The sequence below is a fragment of the Cygnus atratus genome, chromosome 7, assembly GCF_013377495.2.
Source record: "Cygnus atratus isolate AKBS03 ecotype Queensland, Australia chromosome 7, CAtr_DNAZoo_HiC_assembly, whole genome shotgun sequence".
Taxonomy (NCBI): Eukaryota; Metazoa; Chordata; class Aves; order Anseriformes; family Anatidae; genus Cygnus; species Cygnus atratus.
In genome coordinates this window covers 31,057,275-31,071,265 of record NC_066368.1, presented here as the reverse complement: position 1 = coordinate 31,071,265, position 13,991 = coordinate 31,057,275, and the positions used below count along the sequence as shown (strand labels likewise).

The window sequence follows — 13,991 nt, the reverse complement described above, 5'->3', positions numbered from 1 at the left end:
AGAAAGTACAAAGCAACATTTTTTAAAACAAGAAACCATCACACTGGAAAAGTCAACACAACTGATTAATAAATACGGTTTCCATAAACAAAAAAGGCATTGTTCACCTTACCTTCAGTAACCTTAGTTGTTACCAACGCACCCAAATCAGCTGCTTATGATTTAAAATGAATCCAGTTCATAAAGTCTAATTATTATTTTAACTGAAGTTATCAGGCAAGTAACTATCCACTTAAATGACTGCAATACCTTTACTCTTGAAAAGGGAAAGGAAGCCAAAAGTACTACGACATGAAGACAAGTCATTTACATTTTGCCTTTCTTCCTATTTTCAATCAACATGGTTTACCTTGTCACAGAAGTCAGTAAGAGCTGTGAAGTCCCATTTCTTGGCATAAGCAACGTTGTATCTCAGTATAGCCTCCTACGGAAAGAGCACAACAAAATAAAGCAGAGACACATTCAGTTAACAAAAGAAAAATAATTTTATTAATTTCCTTTTTGAAGAAATAGTACCATCTAGTGGATACCACCTGTCACAGAGCCTACCTAAATCCATGCAACTGTATTAATATGGTGCAGCTCTGAATGATACCAAACCCCGCATTTTAGGTCCAGCATTGAGCAAGCTAGAGCCAGTAGTGCTCCGTGGTATATTTGCATATGCCTACAACACACAATATAAATACTCCACCCTGCCCAGAACTTGCTTTCTTTATAGAGGTAGAAAAAGCATCCCTCAGCAGTCTAGCAGAACTTTTACCAGTTCAGCAGACTAAAGAATCAGAACCATAACAAAATCAACTAGACCCTTCACAAGAACCAGCTTAAAAAAGCTCTCAGGAAAAAACATCAAATAAAAACAAAACTAACAAAAGTAAATTTCACAAGTTGCTGGGGGACAGTAGTTATTCACTCAAAGTGTATCTGCAGCTTTTCTATAGTCTTCTTTGCCTTTCAGGTATAATCTGAATTACGTTATTTTTAGCAAAAAAAAACAAAAAACACTAATAGCAATTCTAAGCTGCTACAAATTAAAATTCATTAAGTCCTGATGGAAGAGCCAACAAGAACAGTAAGATTTATCAACAGAGCATTAGTCTCCAAAACTTGAAGATTTTTTCAGCAACTTGAATCGAGTATGCTGTTGTGAACAGTTATTTTTCAAACTCACTTTTCTGTGCATCACCCTACCTTCCTGGCTATAGAAGAAGCCTGCATGCTATATTTATCAACGAAGTAGTAGTTACCACTGGACAGCTTTGTACAGATTTATGGAGTAGAATTTGTTTTAACAAGAGCTAAGAAATTCAGTGGGAACACTTAAGAATCTGAACTTTTTTCCTAGACATTGTGTGCAAGCATATTGCATATACAGTACTTCGTTCTAAGCAGCACGGTAACAAGAAAACACACCAAGCAAGCCATAGAAACTCTCAGACAGAATTGCCTCTTTAACAGAGTAATAGAAGTCTTTTTTCCCTGATTAAATGCGATACAGCAAAATACCAAGATTTAAGAGTCAAGTATGAGCATCTAATATTGACAGCAGATGTCAGTATAAAGATTTCAGCAAGGGGCATTTTAACAGTTCATTAGACAGATGAAAATTTAGAATTCTTTCTGCATCTGCATAGGGAACTGCAGAGCTAACAGGGATATTTAAATGCTCTGTCTCATGATCTAAGAAGTGACAAGCCAACAGAGAATCTAATAGGAACTGAGAGCAGCTTCATCACAACCCAGTTTTCATGACGTCCTTGCCATTTACAAAAGATGTTTTTTCCATGAAGGCCTTTGTAGCTTCCACAATAAAGTAATTTCTCTGTAACTGACTGCTGAATAATTTCTAAATAAAATTACTGGTGGCAATTATTTAATCAATGTGTGTACTGCCTAGCACTCTGAGCAGTTGTTTTTCAAGCATCAAATAACCTGCAGAGCTCTTCAAAATAGAACTATATCAGAAGATGTGAAAGCAGGTAGAGGAAGACAATGGATTCTAAACAACTAAGAGTACTATTTTTAAACCTTCAGTTTAATTCTTTTAATTAACCAGAGTCTCCTAATTGGGAAGGAAACAGATTACACACTGAAGTTCCAAAAACAGTGTGATAATCTTTTTATAATTAGTTGAGTTTAAAAAAGAAACAAACAAAAAGCTAACACCACACACCTTAAGAGAATTAAACACATGACCTCGATAATGCTGTTCAGCAGCTATTATATTTAGAGCAGCAGTACAGCAAAGCTGTTATTTAAGAAATCTAAGATACCAGAGGTGATCACAGGGAGAAAATCAAAATGTTTCCCAGCTTCCACCTTTGAATTTGTAGAATTTATTAGGAAATCCCTTGAACAGCAGAGATTGTTTACTAATTTATTTTTAATAGCAAATATATAGGACTGAGCCAGACTTACTGACAACAGTACACAGAAAGGTTTAAAGTACTTCTATACATTTATGCATATAGACCTGATTTCAAACTGACAAACTTACCTTCAAATCGTGGGAGCATGTAAATTTGTTAAGTAAGGCAGTTTGGATTAGTTCCCATCGACTTCCAGCAGTTCTATCTCCATTCTTTAAAACAAAAGCCCAAAATAAAGTCAGATGAAGTTATTCAAAACAGAATTATATATTTAATAATAATTAACTTCCTTGCCACAAAATTTTAAGGGTTACTTTGTGAATTTCTTTAAAAATAAACAAAATATTTTGGGTATCTGTAAAGTACTTTTGTATCACTTTCATTCGTATTTGTTGGCGTCCCCAAAAAAAAAGCAAATATATAATATATGCCATCACATAAAAAGGTTAAGTAAAACAAATAAAAGAAAAAAGGCTTCCCCTTTGTTTGAAACATCACAACCCAGAATTTAGCTTTTTCAGACCAGATGTTCATCTACTAGATCCTCCAGTTTCCATACCCAGCTTGACAACCAAGCATGTGTGAAAATATAGTACACCGAAAACGTATCTATATGTAAGTCAGTTTTATTTTATTGCACTCCTGTGTTTTGTCTTACCTCATCCTCTACAGGGTATAAATTTTGTTCTGAGCACGGCATTTTAACATGTTTGTTGTCCCACAAATCTTTGTAGTGAGTTGGGAAAGGTTTAGGTACCTCTCCTTCCCTCAGAAGATCTACCTAAAACACAGAAGGAGGAAGAAAAAAAAAAATAACTCAGACTCTACTTTCAGATTTTTTTTAAATGGAAAAAATAAAGATCAGAAATTTAGTTAAGAAAAAGCTCATCTACGACTACCTCTTTTGGAATAGAGAAAGTTACAACAAGCTATTTGGTTAGAAAAATCCATCTTTCGCTCTGTTAAATCCACAGTAACATCAGACACAGCTCAAAGCCACAGGTGAACATGCAGTGAGAAATGAGTGGGAAAAATTCAGTATCTCCTTTCAGACTAGAGGTAAAAACTACAGAATCTTGAAGTTCCCCTCAAGTCTTAAACTTGGTGAAAAGAATATCATTTGACCTCTTGATGCATAGTGAAATAAAGGTTATACATGAAATTATTTATGTCCTAATTATCAGCTGAAGACTTCCTCATTTATAAATTTAAGAAGCACCCATATAGTTTCATGCAAATATTTCCCAAATACTTAAAATAGAGTTCCAAATGTAACCATTGCTATATATAGAAATCACATTCTTTAATCTGACATTGAAAAGAACGATAAATCATTACAGATGTAGTAATATTTCACGTTTATTCCACATAGCATCAGAAATGTAAAAAATAAGTGATGGGATGTTAAAGATCTAACCTGCTGTACAGCTTTCTGGCAGCACTGATTTTCTTGTTATTTGCATTTAAACCTAATGTGCTCTTCTTTTGTTTAGGATTCACCCATAACCTTACAGGTTACTTGTCAAATTTTATTAATAAAATAATTTGCATATTACTCCAAAGGAGTAAGACATATACGTCAGATCTGGCCTAAAATACAGCGATAAAACTGCTAGTAATTTGTCTTTTCTTCCTCTCTCTCCATATCTTGAACACTTCGAACCTTTTATATATCCCGAACCAAAACCTGAATTGTATTAAAATTAAAATATAACATAAAAGCGTTGAAGTATAAATTTTACTTGCAGATATATTTAAACTCCCACAGTTCTCAAATCAGACAAGGAAGTACACATGCACCTATGCAAAAGACAAATATTTGTCCCTAATAGTCTAGAGGCAGTAAAGCCCAAATTACATTTCTTCAGAGTCCCAATACCCTAAATTTATGCATCAAAAAGTCAATTTTCAGGAAAGTCAGTTGTCCCAGTCTGCCCACAAGGAATGGCAAAGAAAGATTCCCACAACCTGCTAATACTGTGAGACTAACGTATGGCATTTCACGTTATTGAACAATTCTTTATGAAATTTGATTTCAGCACAGAAGTATCTTACTCTGATGGTTACTGTATGATTGGCTGAGGGTCTCAGGTGAGGAAGACGGGCCCCGCACATGGGCATTCTTCTCATCTCTTCAATTGGTGTCCCAAACCACTTCCTATTAGTTGGAAGAGGAGGTGGCATATATTTAGGTATCTTCCTTCCTGGCCTGTGGGGTTTGAATTCACACTTTTCTTTCCTGCTGTTAAAATAGAAATACATTGAAACATTTTATTTCCACTTCAGCCTTACATTTATAAACAAGTCAGTTTATTTGCTAGCCTTTGCTGTGACCCCAGGACAAACATTAGTCTTGGGAAAACTCCTACCGCTAACAGCCTCCTCCCTGACACATCCACGTACACGGTGCCCACCAAAACACTTTTCTCTACACACACCTTCCCTGAACTGCAGTAGGTTAGCAAGGCAGGTTTTTCCTCTAAAGAGCCATGTTCGTTCCCAGCAGGCTCTGTTTATCCACGTGCTCAATCATTATCTTATTCCTTAGCAGAGATCTCACCAGACACAGAAGATAGATCAGCATTTGCCAGGATCTCTTCTACACACTCTTCTCTAGAATACAGATGCGCACACTCCCTCTTTAAACTAGTACCTACTCAATCACCTTTTCTCACCAGGGTTGTGTTTTTCATGCCAACTATACTTGCAATAAGTGTTTAAATTTAAAAGTAACCTAACACAGGTGAACAAAACATCTTCAACAATCATAGATATTTCCACAGATCCAAGATATTTTGCTGAAGAAAATCTGAACCTGCTGAAAACCCATACAAAACATGCAAATGCCCAACAAACCAACTCTGTACCAACAAAAAAGAGACTCATGTTACACACAGGCATAGAAAAAGAAGCAGACTTTTTTCCCCCAATAACAGAACTAAAAGGAGGTCTATGATAGAAATAAAACTTGGAAACAAGTAAGTTTATCAATATAATCATATTGATTGAGCATTTGATGCAGTAATGCTCTTGAAAAGCTGTGAAATGCATCAAAAATCTTATACCATAAGAGAAAATATGCCAGTTTCTTCTGTTGGTGTTTCTTTTTGGTTTGTTGTTGTTTTTATTTTATTTTTATTTTTTTAAAGACAAAACTGAAACCTCTACCAATTCTGTTCAAATAGCATGGAACACATGCAATGGGTGCACTCATTTTCCTTTAAAGAAGATTCAAACACGAAAAAAAAGTCTGTGGAGCTAAGCATATAATCCACACAGTTTTGCTTAAAAAAATCCTCTTTCTTCCTCATGTTTTGCTGTGATATCAGAAAATATAACTACAGGGAAACCCTCTTAACTTACACCTTATTTCTGGAGAAGGCTGCTTTTAGATTACTGTTGTGTTTGAACGTACCTTTCTCAAATGCATGCCAAGTTTAGCAGCCTTGTAAACTGACACAGGAGACAAATATTACTTGGAAATTAACAAGAAGAGAAACGACAATCCATTACAAACTTGGTTCCCTTCCCCCTGCACAAACACCACCATCGCACAACATACAGCAGCACTCAGCACGTCGCACTGACCATGCTAACTGCACGTCTGCCCAGCTTGCACTTCTCTCAACACCACCCCTACGCTGTTCTCAGTGGACCTTCCTACTCTTCTCTCTCCTGGACAGCAACCACACAGTTTGGCCGGACCAGCTAAGAGCCTCTTCACTGCAGCTGTGACCATTCCTAGAGACCTGACTTTGCCTTAGCTGTATATCTGATGTGAAACCACATGTTCCTCATGCAAAAGATAAAGTTCTCAGAGCAAAATGCAAAACAAGATAAAAGCCTATACTTTGAGGTCCTGTTTACACCCCCTAAATTCCCCTTAGCAAACTTGCTCCACCCTTGGATAAAGATGTTGTCCAACCTGTTCACTGTGTCTGCATATGCCAGCACCTTCAGGCGCAGACAGTGCCCCGACCTAGCCGATCACTTGCAAACGGCGCAGCCACATCGGTGTGATGCTTGGTACGGGCCTGCTGTGCGCATCTGACAGCCAAACAGCGACTCTGGCACAGCATTACCCACTACTGATATCTGTCCCATACACTTCTGCTTCTTCCTCCCCAAGTTAAGATCTCAGCTGTAGACCTTGTCTAACGAGGACTCGTCTTTGGAGGAAAGCTTTAGTATTTTCTAATTGCCCTCTAAGCACCACAGACCATACCACTACTTTGCAAGGTTCTGCAAGGCACTGGGGTTTATAACTTTCACATCTTGATTAGACCCAGAACATCTCCACAGCCTCATCCTCTACCCAGTAATTACTCTGTAAAGCACTGTTAGGATTTCCATCTACCCACACAGCAAAAACTCCGTCAGTTTCCCTTCTCAAACTTGCAATTATGGCAACACACTAGGTGCCTGCACAGACAACTGCAGGCCTGCCTCTTTCAACCTCTGCTGCTTTGTTACAACAGCCAGTACTCAATTGAGTGAAAATAATATTCACTAATCTCCCCCCCCTTTAAACTTTATGACCACCTTTTCCATACTTTTCCAAAGTTTTCCATCCAACTTCCTAAAAACTTCTGCTTTTTGTTTTCCAAGTCCACCCTCAGCCTATTCATCTCTCAAGATTTATCAAACACAAGCTCCTCCCAACAGGTAGCTACCCTCCAGCACGCTCTGGCTCAATTCCTTGAAAAGAATGGGCTCTGCTGCTACTCGCATCTGGAAGGAGCTCACAACAAAGAGGAGCAAAGCTACCTTCTTGCCTTACCTTGGGACTTTAGAGACAGTTTACTGAGATAATTGCTTTTGGCACCAACACACACTGTCCTCATTTCCACTTTCTCTTTTGCTGTTTATTCACTTTCTCAGCTCCCTCTTGAACCTAAGCTCTTCAGGGCAGAGATTATCCTTTAGTCCTTATGGAACATCTAGCATACAGAGTCCTGGGTCATGCTCAGGCTTCTATTGATGTAATATCTACTCACTAGTCCTCCTCTCCACCAGATTATAAAGACCAAAAAACAACCACATCATTACAACTTCTTTCAAAAATGAAATTTTTCATGTTCATCTCAATCAGAGCATCAGTAGCACTGCTGCTTCAACAAAATTGATTCAGTAGTTTGACAGCAGAGACAAAAACTAAAGTAAAACTATAAAAAGTCAGTTTCCCTAAATGTTCTGAATGAAATAATGAATGCTAGAACTATGCTTTGTAAAGCAACCCTGTACCACCAGCTGTTTTCAAGCATCAAATCTCATGATCTTAAATCACTTCTTCGATAAAGAAAATCACCTTCCTACAGTATCTTTAATTCCCAGTTTTAACAAATCTCTAATCATTTTAAAGAAAATTGCACTGGGCAAACATATCCTTTAAAAAAAAGCAGTCCCATTAAAAATAAATCACTTCAAGCTGGCAGCAGAGCTGTCTTTATGTCTTAACATACATTTTGCAATACCCTTTACACAAGCCTCTGAAGTTTATCAAGAGAAAAGAAATTTTCAAGTGTGAATCAAACAGATGAAGAGGCAGACAGAATGCTACCTTTTTTCCTCAATTTTAGGTATCCTCATGAAGTGAGAGGTGATTTTGGAGTCTTTCTTCACACTTGGTTTTGCACCTTTGCATTCTGATGATGTAGCAGGAAAGATCCCAGGTGATTTTGTATGCAGATCGTCCTCTTTGAGGGAGTTATCTATTCCCTCAAAGCCTTCACAACCCTTGGCAGAAAATCGTGACTTCCTTGACTCCAGTTCAGCATCCCCATACTGAATTCTAAAAGACTTGTTTATGGATTTGGACATACTATTCTCCTCTCGCTCATCAAGAAAAGGACTTGTTTCTTCATCAGCCTCTGAGCCATGACAGCTATTTTTAGAATTGTCTACATCCATTGGTGACTCTGGCTCACTTTCTTTCTCAAAAGCAGGTGAATCCCCTGAACTACTTGGGCATTTGCTCAGTTTACCAGGACCCCCCAGGTCAGGTACGCAAGCATCACAACCAGCGTCTGAAAGTGGGCTTTCTGGAACTACATCCCCTTCTTCTTCCTCACCCGTTATACAGACCACATCGACAGAATTGCAACTCTTCGGCTTCTGCGAATTGCACGAAGCCACTTGTCCATCTATCTCAGTGTCTTTTGAAGAAAGTTTCGTATTTCCCATTTTCAAAGACCGGCCCGATGATAGCTTCCTCTGAGTCCAAGTATCACCGCTTTCTTCACAGCCTCTTTGAACCTGCTTGCCAGTTTTGTGCATCTGATCGATGTTGGCGTTTTTAAAGAGGTCTCCAGACTGCCCGACCTTCACAGTCTCTCTGTCCAAGATTGGATCTTTGTCCTCAGCCTCCCAGTTATACACACTGCCTGTCTGAGGCAAATTTACGTGCTTTGCACCAACTTCCACAGGTATTTTTTGATAATTTTGCTGACAAACATTCTCTAGCTTTTTCACATCGTGCTCACAGAAGTTTTCTTTTTTAATGGAAGTCATCTTGGTATTTGCTTCAGTATTGTTACTGATTTTGCTTTGTAAGCTGTGGAAGAGAAGTAAAGGAATTTAATGTCTTATCTCCAAAAGAAATTTCTGTTGTTTTTTTTTAAAGGGAGTCGTTATAAGCATACAATAGGAAGTATGGAATTTCACCTATTACACCCTAAGTGAGCACTATCACGACCCAACAAGTTTTACTGAAATGAAGTATGTAATAGCCTATTTCCATTTAAAGGATCTAAAGGATGATAAATCAGTTGCTCACCCTAGTAATCTATTCCAGACATTCATTATACTTGTTTTCAAATCAAATCAGTATTAAGTCTTTTTTGTTTGTTTGTTTGTTTTTTAAGTATTTTCTCCAAATAAAAAGTTCAAAGTCATGATCCTCAACCTTATTTTTAATCAGCTAAATAGAGCAAGAGTAAGAACTGAATTTTGTAGCTATTCCCTCAGCACTACAAATTCATATGTTAGAAAAGCAGGACACAGTAACCCACAGTCTCAACAATGTCATATTCCTTCCTTATTCTTATAAGCAACCTTTGCTTTTTATTCTGATTTTTGAAGATCTGTAATAGTATGGTATATTTAGACCTGAAAAGAAAACAATAAAAGACACATTAAATCAACTATTATTTTTAAAGAGAAAAATAACTTAATTTGTCCTGCACCAAGTCTTACACAAAGAATGGAAACAAATATGTCCTAACAATTTCAAGGGAAAATGCACTGAACTTCACATGATCCACTGAAACTTCTCGGGAAGGCACTGGCAAGTCATTTCACCTCTACGTGCTAACCTTTGTGTCTGCTGACTGATGAGGAGAAATATTAAGATGACATAGGAATATTAAAAAAAAAAAATTGGCTAGTCTTGGTCAACATACCATTCCGAACAACACCTTCTCCTGAACATATTGTTACAGCATTTCATATGCAAACTAAGCATGTTAAACTTTGGTTATTGCCCAGTTTCCCCATCTACAATTAACAGGAAAATACACGATTATCACACAATCCTAAACTCAGCAACTGAAGATCGTAATAGATTCCCAAAGGCATTCATTTGCTTCACGAATGAACAGAACCTCTTCTAAAAGAACACTGGACAAAAAGAAAGCATTTGCACCCTTATCTCTGCAGAAGAGGAGTAAAAACAAACAAAAAAACCACACAGCACCAGAAATACAGTGTGCTTGGAATAACAGATGATAACATGGAACTTATCCCATAGAAAAATTAGTTGAATTTTAGAGGCTTTCATATTACAATTTACATTATCCCCACCTATGCATTTGTTCCCTGCACCAAAATTCTGATGAAGAAAAATAATGTTATGTTACTGCAACCACCTCAATAAACGACTGTTTAAAGATATTGACAAAAGATGTTGGCAACTTAAGATGAGGTAAAAATCTGAAAAAATAGTGTTCTAATTCAAATAGAATAAATTAAAATCATGCCAATAATAGCCATAGAGAAGAATGCTAAGTGTTTACATGGCTGCTTAACTGGTTAAAACTGACTAGGCTTTAGTCTGTCAGTGAGACTGAGGAAGGGCATTTAAAAGCAACACTCTAAAGGGAACCTGAAAGAAGAAAGATTCATTTCCTCCTTAAGCATCCTTTTAACATCTTTGCAACTGTGAGCCTGTAACCGAGCGCTCCATACTTCTGTATTAACCATATTCAGAAGTTTTCCTGGGTTTTCTTGATCATTTTAGCACTGCTAATAGATTTTGATCTCTAATGATTATCAAACACCAACAGAAAATAAACTTGCATATTTATAATTTTGATGACGGAAAAGTGGTATCTGATATTTGTCTGGATTAGATAGTTACATTCTTAGGTATCTCATTTTAATGTTATATTGCAAACATTGCTCCTGACAGACTCCATTAATGGGAAAATATCCTCAAAACTTTAGCTGGTACCATTCAGCAGTATCACTTATATAGTATCTTTCACTTGAATGCACATCTGAACACCCTGTAATTTCTGGTAAAAAATATATTAAGTTACATGGTGTTACACAGTCTAACCAGATGAACCAAAACTGACTTTTGTCTGTAAATTAACAACAGAACTGAGAGATGAATACAGCCCAAATCCCCAACTATTACTAAGTTATGTTAAAGCAGAGCTGTTGCCTAAGGACATAGCCTAGTAACTTGAGCTAACTTGATCTAATGGCAGCTGCCACTGAAAGCAGCGGTCCCGCTCTGCCTTCGCCTGCTGCACATTCTCACCTATTCCTTTGTGAGAGCAACCAAAACAGTGAGGTAGTTCAGAAAGTTAAATCAGCAAAACGGTTTGTTTCGGTAGAGTCTAATTAGCTTTTTGTAGTGAAACTCTGTTGGGCAGTTATAATTAGGACAGGAGGCATGGCAAGGAACACAGCAGAAATGGGATTGCTTTTTTCAGTAGTCAGCTGTACTGGCAACCTGCACTCAGCTCTCCACAGACCCACTCAAAGAACACTGCTCTTGAACAAGTATGTTGTGCATTTTACCTTTTAGACTCAGTCGTCTTGGGTCCTTTATTCTCCAGCCAAGTGGTAATTGTCCGTTGTTTACAAGCTGAAAAACCACAATCCACTACATTATTACATGAAAAATGATAAAATTGCAACACAATTACATTTGAATAAGATAACTCGTATTGGATGAAGATAAAAACATCTCCATTAGGTCTATTATTGCTAGCATAGGGAGTATTCAGACACCAATACTACTAAAACTACATGCGATGCAGTATTTCATCTGTAATATCGTGAGCAGGTATAGCTTTAAAAACTCCAAGCTTGTTGTTTTTATTCCCCTCCAACACATTTTTTAAATAAGGTTAAAACTGCATAGTGAATCTCTAGATTTAAAGAAATGGCAACCTGAATTTTACAGCTGTTATTATCACCTTTAATTATTGCCACCAATACAGTAAGCCCTGAAAGACTTATGTGGGATTTCAGAATGAAGAAGTGACAGTACAAAACTTCAACAACAGCAAAATCTATTGAGTACGCATCCTAAAAGATCCAGCTGAGAACTTTATTTATATGCAGCATCCTGAGAGAGACTTAATATAAAGACTGTGCATATTACAAATGACCACTGCTGAAAAAAGGACTTATTTTTTCCCCTCCAACCATAAACCGTTGGTAAAGCCTATTGATGTTTACTCCCCTAAACAGCAACAAAACATGAGGGATGTTTCTGTCACTTTCACTACCAACCACATCGATCACATTCGTTTGACCTATCTCACCTCCATGAGGCTACAGTTCAGACAAGCTTTCAATAGAAGAACATCCCATAAAATAATTATGCAGAGACTCTGGAGGGTTGGGAGGAAGAAAAAAACTCAAAGCAGTTATTTCACAACTGGAAAGTAATTTTCATTAGTATAAGCAGGGTTTCTTTTTGTTTTGTTGTTGTTGTTTAAACCCAGTTCTGAACATTTGGCAACTGGCTTCAGTTCCCTTTCTTTCCATTTGCCAGGTGAAGTTATCTGCCTGCAATTTCTGACTTACAAGGTGTTTCCTCACTGCCGTCAAGCAAAACTAGTTCCCCTGTTGCAACAGTAGATTTGCAGAACTTAAAAACCAGTACAGCAGATTTAGCTATACTGATTAATGGTCCCTAAGGAAAGGCACCCTTTTACTGCTGGAAGTTGTGTAACATAGGTAACTTAGGCCATAGGCAACTTCAGGACCTCGCTTTACAGACGCTTTCCCTAACAGTCAAGACCTTGAAAGCTTTTCCACACAGCTGGTTATCAAATATCTTTATCAAAAGCATAGAATTTCTAGCACAAAGACAAAATCTCCAAAAATTATTTAAGCAATTTTAAGCTGTTCTGAAACAAACAATGGTGCAAAAACTGTCACCATGTTAGACGAGGTCACTGGTCAAATTCAGATCAAAGGCACAAGCATACCTGTGCCACAGAGAGGAAAGAAATCAGCCAGATAAAACAGAAGAGCCATGTTGAAACAGTGGATGAATAAAACCTCTCCAAAGGCAGCTGATTAACTTTTGAGGTACAAACTTGTGTGGAGAAAGGCAAGCTTATTACTCAGTGCAGTAGACAGAAATGATAGCAGCAGCAGAACAGAACAAAACGGCTTTAGCTTGTTGGGTGTAAAAGTTCATAGCATTTAAGCCCTACGGAGAGCAAAAATGTAGGAGGCAATGAAACGACAACAAATGCTTACCCCCAGCGCAAACAATCAAGACTTAAGTTCGCTTTAAAAAAATGAAATCTCTGAATTTCCATCTGAGGTTCCCCAGTTGATTCCCATAAGACTAACAAAGCATCCCTCAGAAACCATCAGAGGAAAACAACTGGATTTTTGAAAGACAATTCTCATTTATCACTCCGTAAGAGTGCACAAGTATAGCCTCAACCTCCCATGCGCTCAGAGCAGCCTCCCAGGTACTTGTTACCAGGCTTTAACCCAACTCAGGTACGCTGCAAGCTTAATTTCTTTTCCTTGCCTGCGTTCCTTCCCGTTCCTGACAGGAGTCCTTCCCTCCGAGCCACGCTCCGGCAGCGCGGCGTGCAGCTGAGGAAGGCAGCCGGAGCCCTGCCACGAACCGAGCCCCAGCAGCCACCACAGGCGGGTCCGTCCCGTCAGGACCCCCAGCGCCCCGCCGGGAGGCACCGCAGCCCGCCGCTCCCCCGGCACCCCCAAGCCGCAGCCCCCCGCTCCCAGGCGCCCCCAGAGCTCGCTGCCGGGCAGGCCGGGCCCCCCGGGGCACACACCTCTGTTCCCCACGGCGGTGGCGGGGCTGCCGCCGGCGGAGCTGCTGCCCCCAGGCCCCTCCTGGCGGGGACCGGGGCCGAGCCGCGCTCTCTTCCCGGGGGGGTCCCGCCCGCAGCCCGCGCTCATCCTCGGCGGGGCCGCCTCCGGCCCGCCAGCGGCCGCCGGGGCCAGGCGGCAGCCGCCCCCCGGGGAGGGCGAGATGACGGGGCGGCCGCTCTGCCCCTCTGCATCCTCCGGGCTCGCCCTGCTGCCGCTGCCGCCGCCGCCCGGCCGCTGGCCTCAAGGAGCGGGGGGCGCCGCCGCGGCCCGCAGCAAAATGGCGCCGTCACCATGGCGACC

At 39.4% G+C, this 13,991-nt stretch overlaps 1 protein-coding gene across 2 annotated transcripts in view; it reads right to left on the bottom strand.

The window, feature by feature from the left end:
- The window catches only part of PARG (poly(ADP-ribose) glycohydrolase), a 65,252-nt gene extending 51,280 nt beyond the window's left edge, over window positions 1–13,972 (bottom strand). The window contains exons 1-7 of one of the 2 annotated variants that reach the window (XM_035538457.2): window positions 13,652–13,972; window positions 11,400–11,466; window positions 7,933–8,925; window positions 4,428–4,614; window positions 3,031–3,153; window positions 2,501–2,584; window positions 350–424 (exon numbers count right to left, since the gene is read on the bottom strand). In XM_035538457.2, coding sequence (XP_035394350.1) covers window positions 350–424; window positions 2,501–2,584; window positions 3,031–3,153; window positions 4,428–4,614; window positions 7,933–8,925; window positions 11,400–11,466; window positions 13,652–13,778 — 1,656 coding nt within the window. In that variant the 5' untranslated portion in view covers window positions 13,779–13,972. The remainder of the gene's footprint in view (window positions 1–349; window positions 425–2,500; window positions 2,585–3,030; window positions 3,154–4,427; window positions 4,615–7,932; window positions 8,926–11,399; window positions 11,467–13,651) is intronic. The other variant, XM_035538468.2, reaches the window with a different exon arrangement.
- Between the last annotated feature and the right edge of the window lie 19 nt (window positions 13,973–13,991).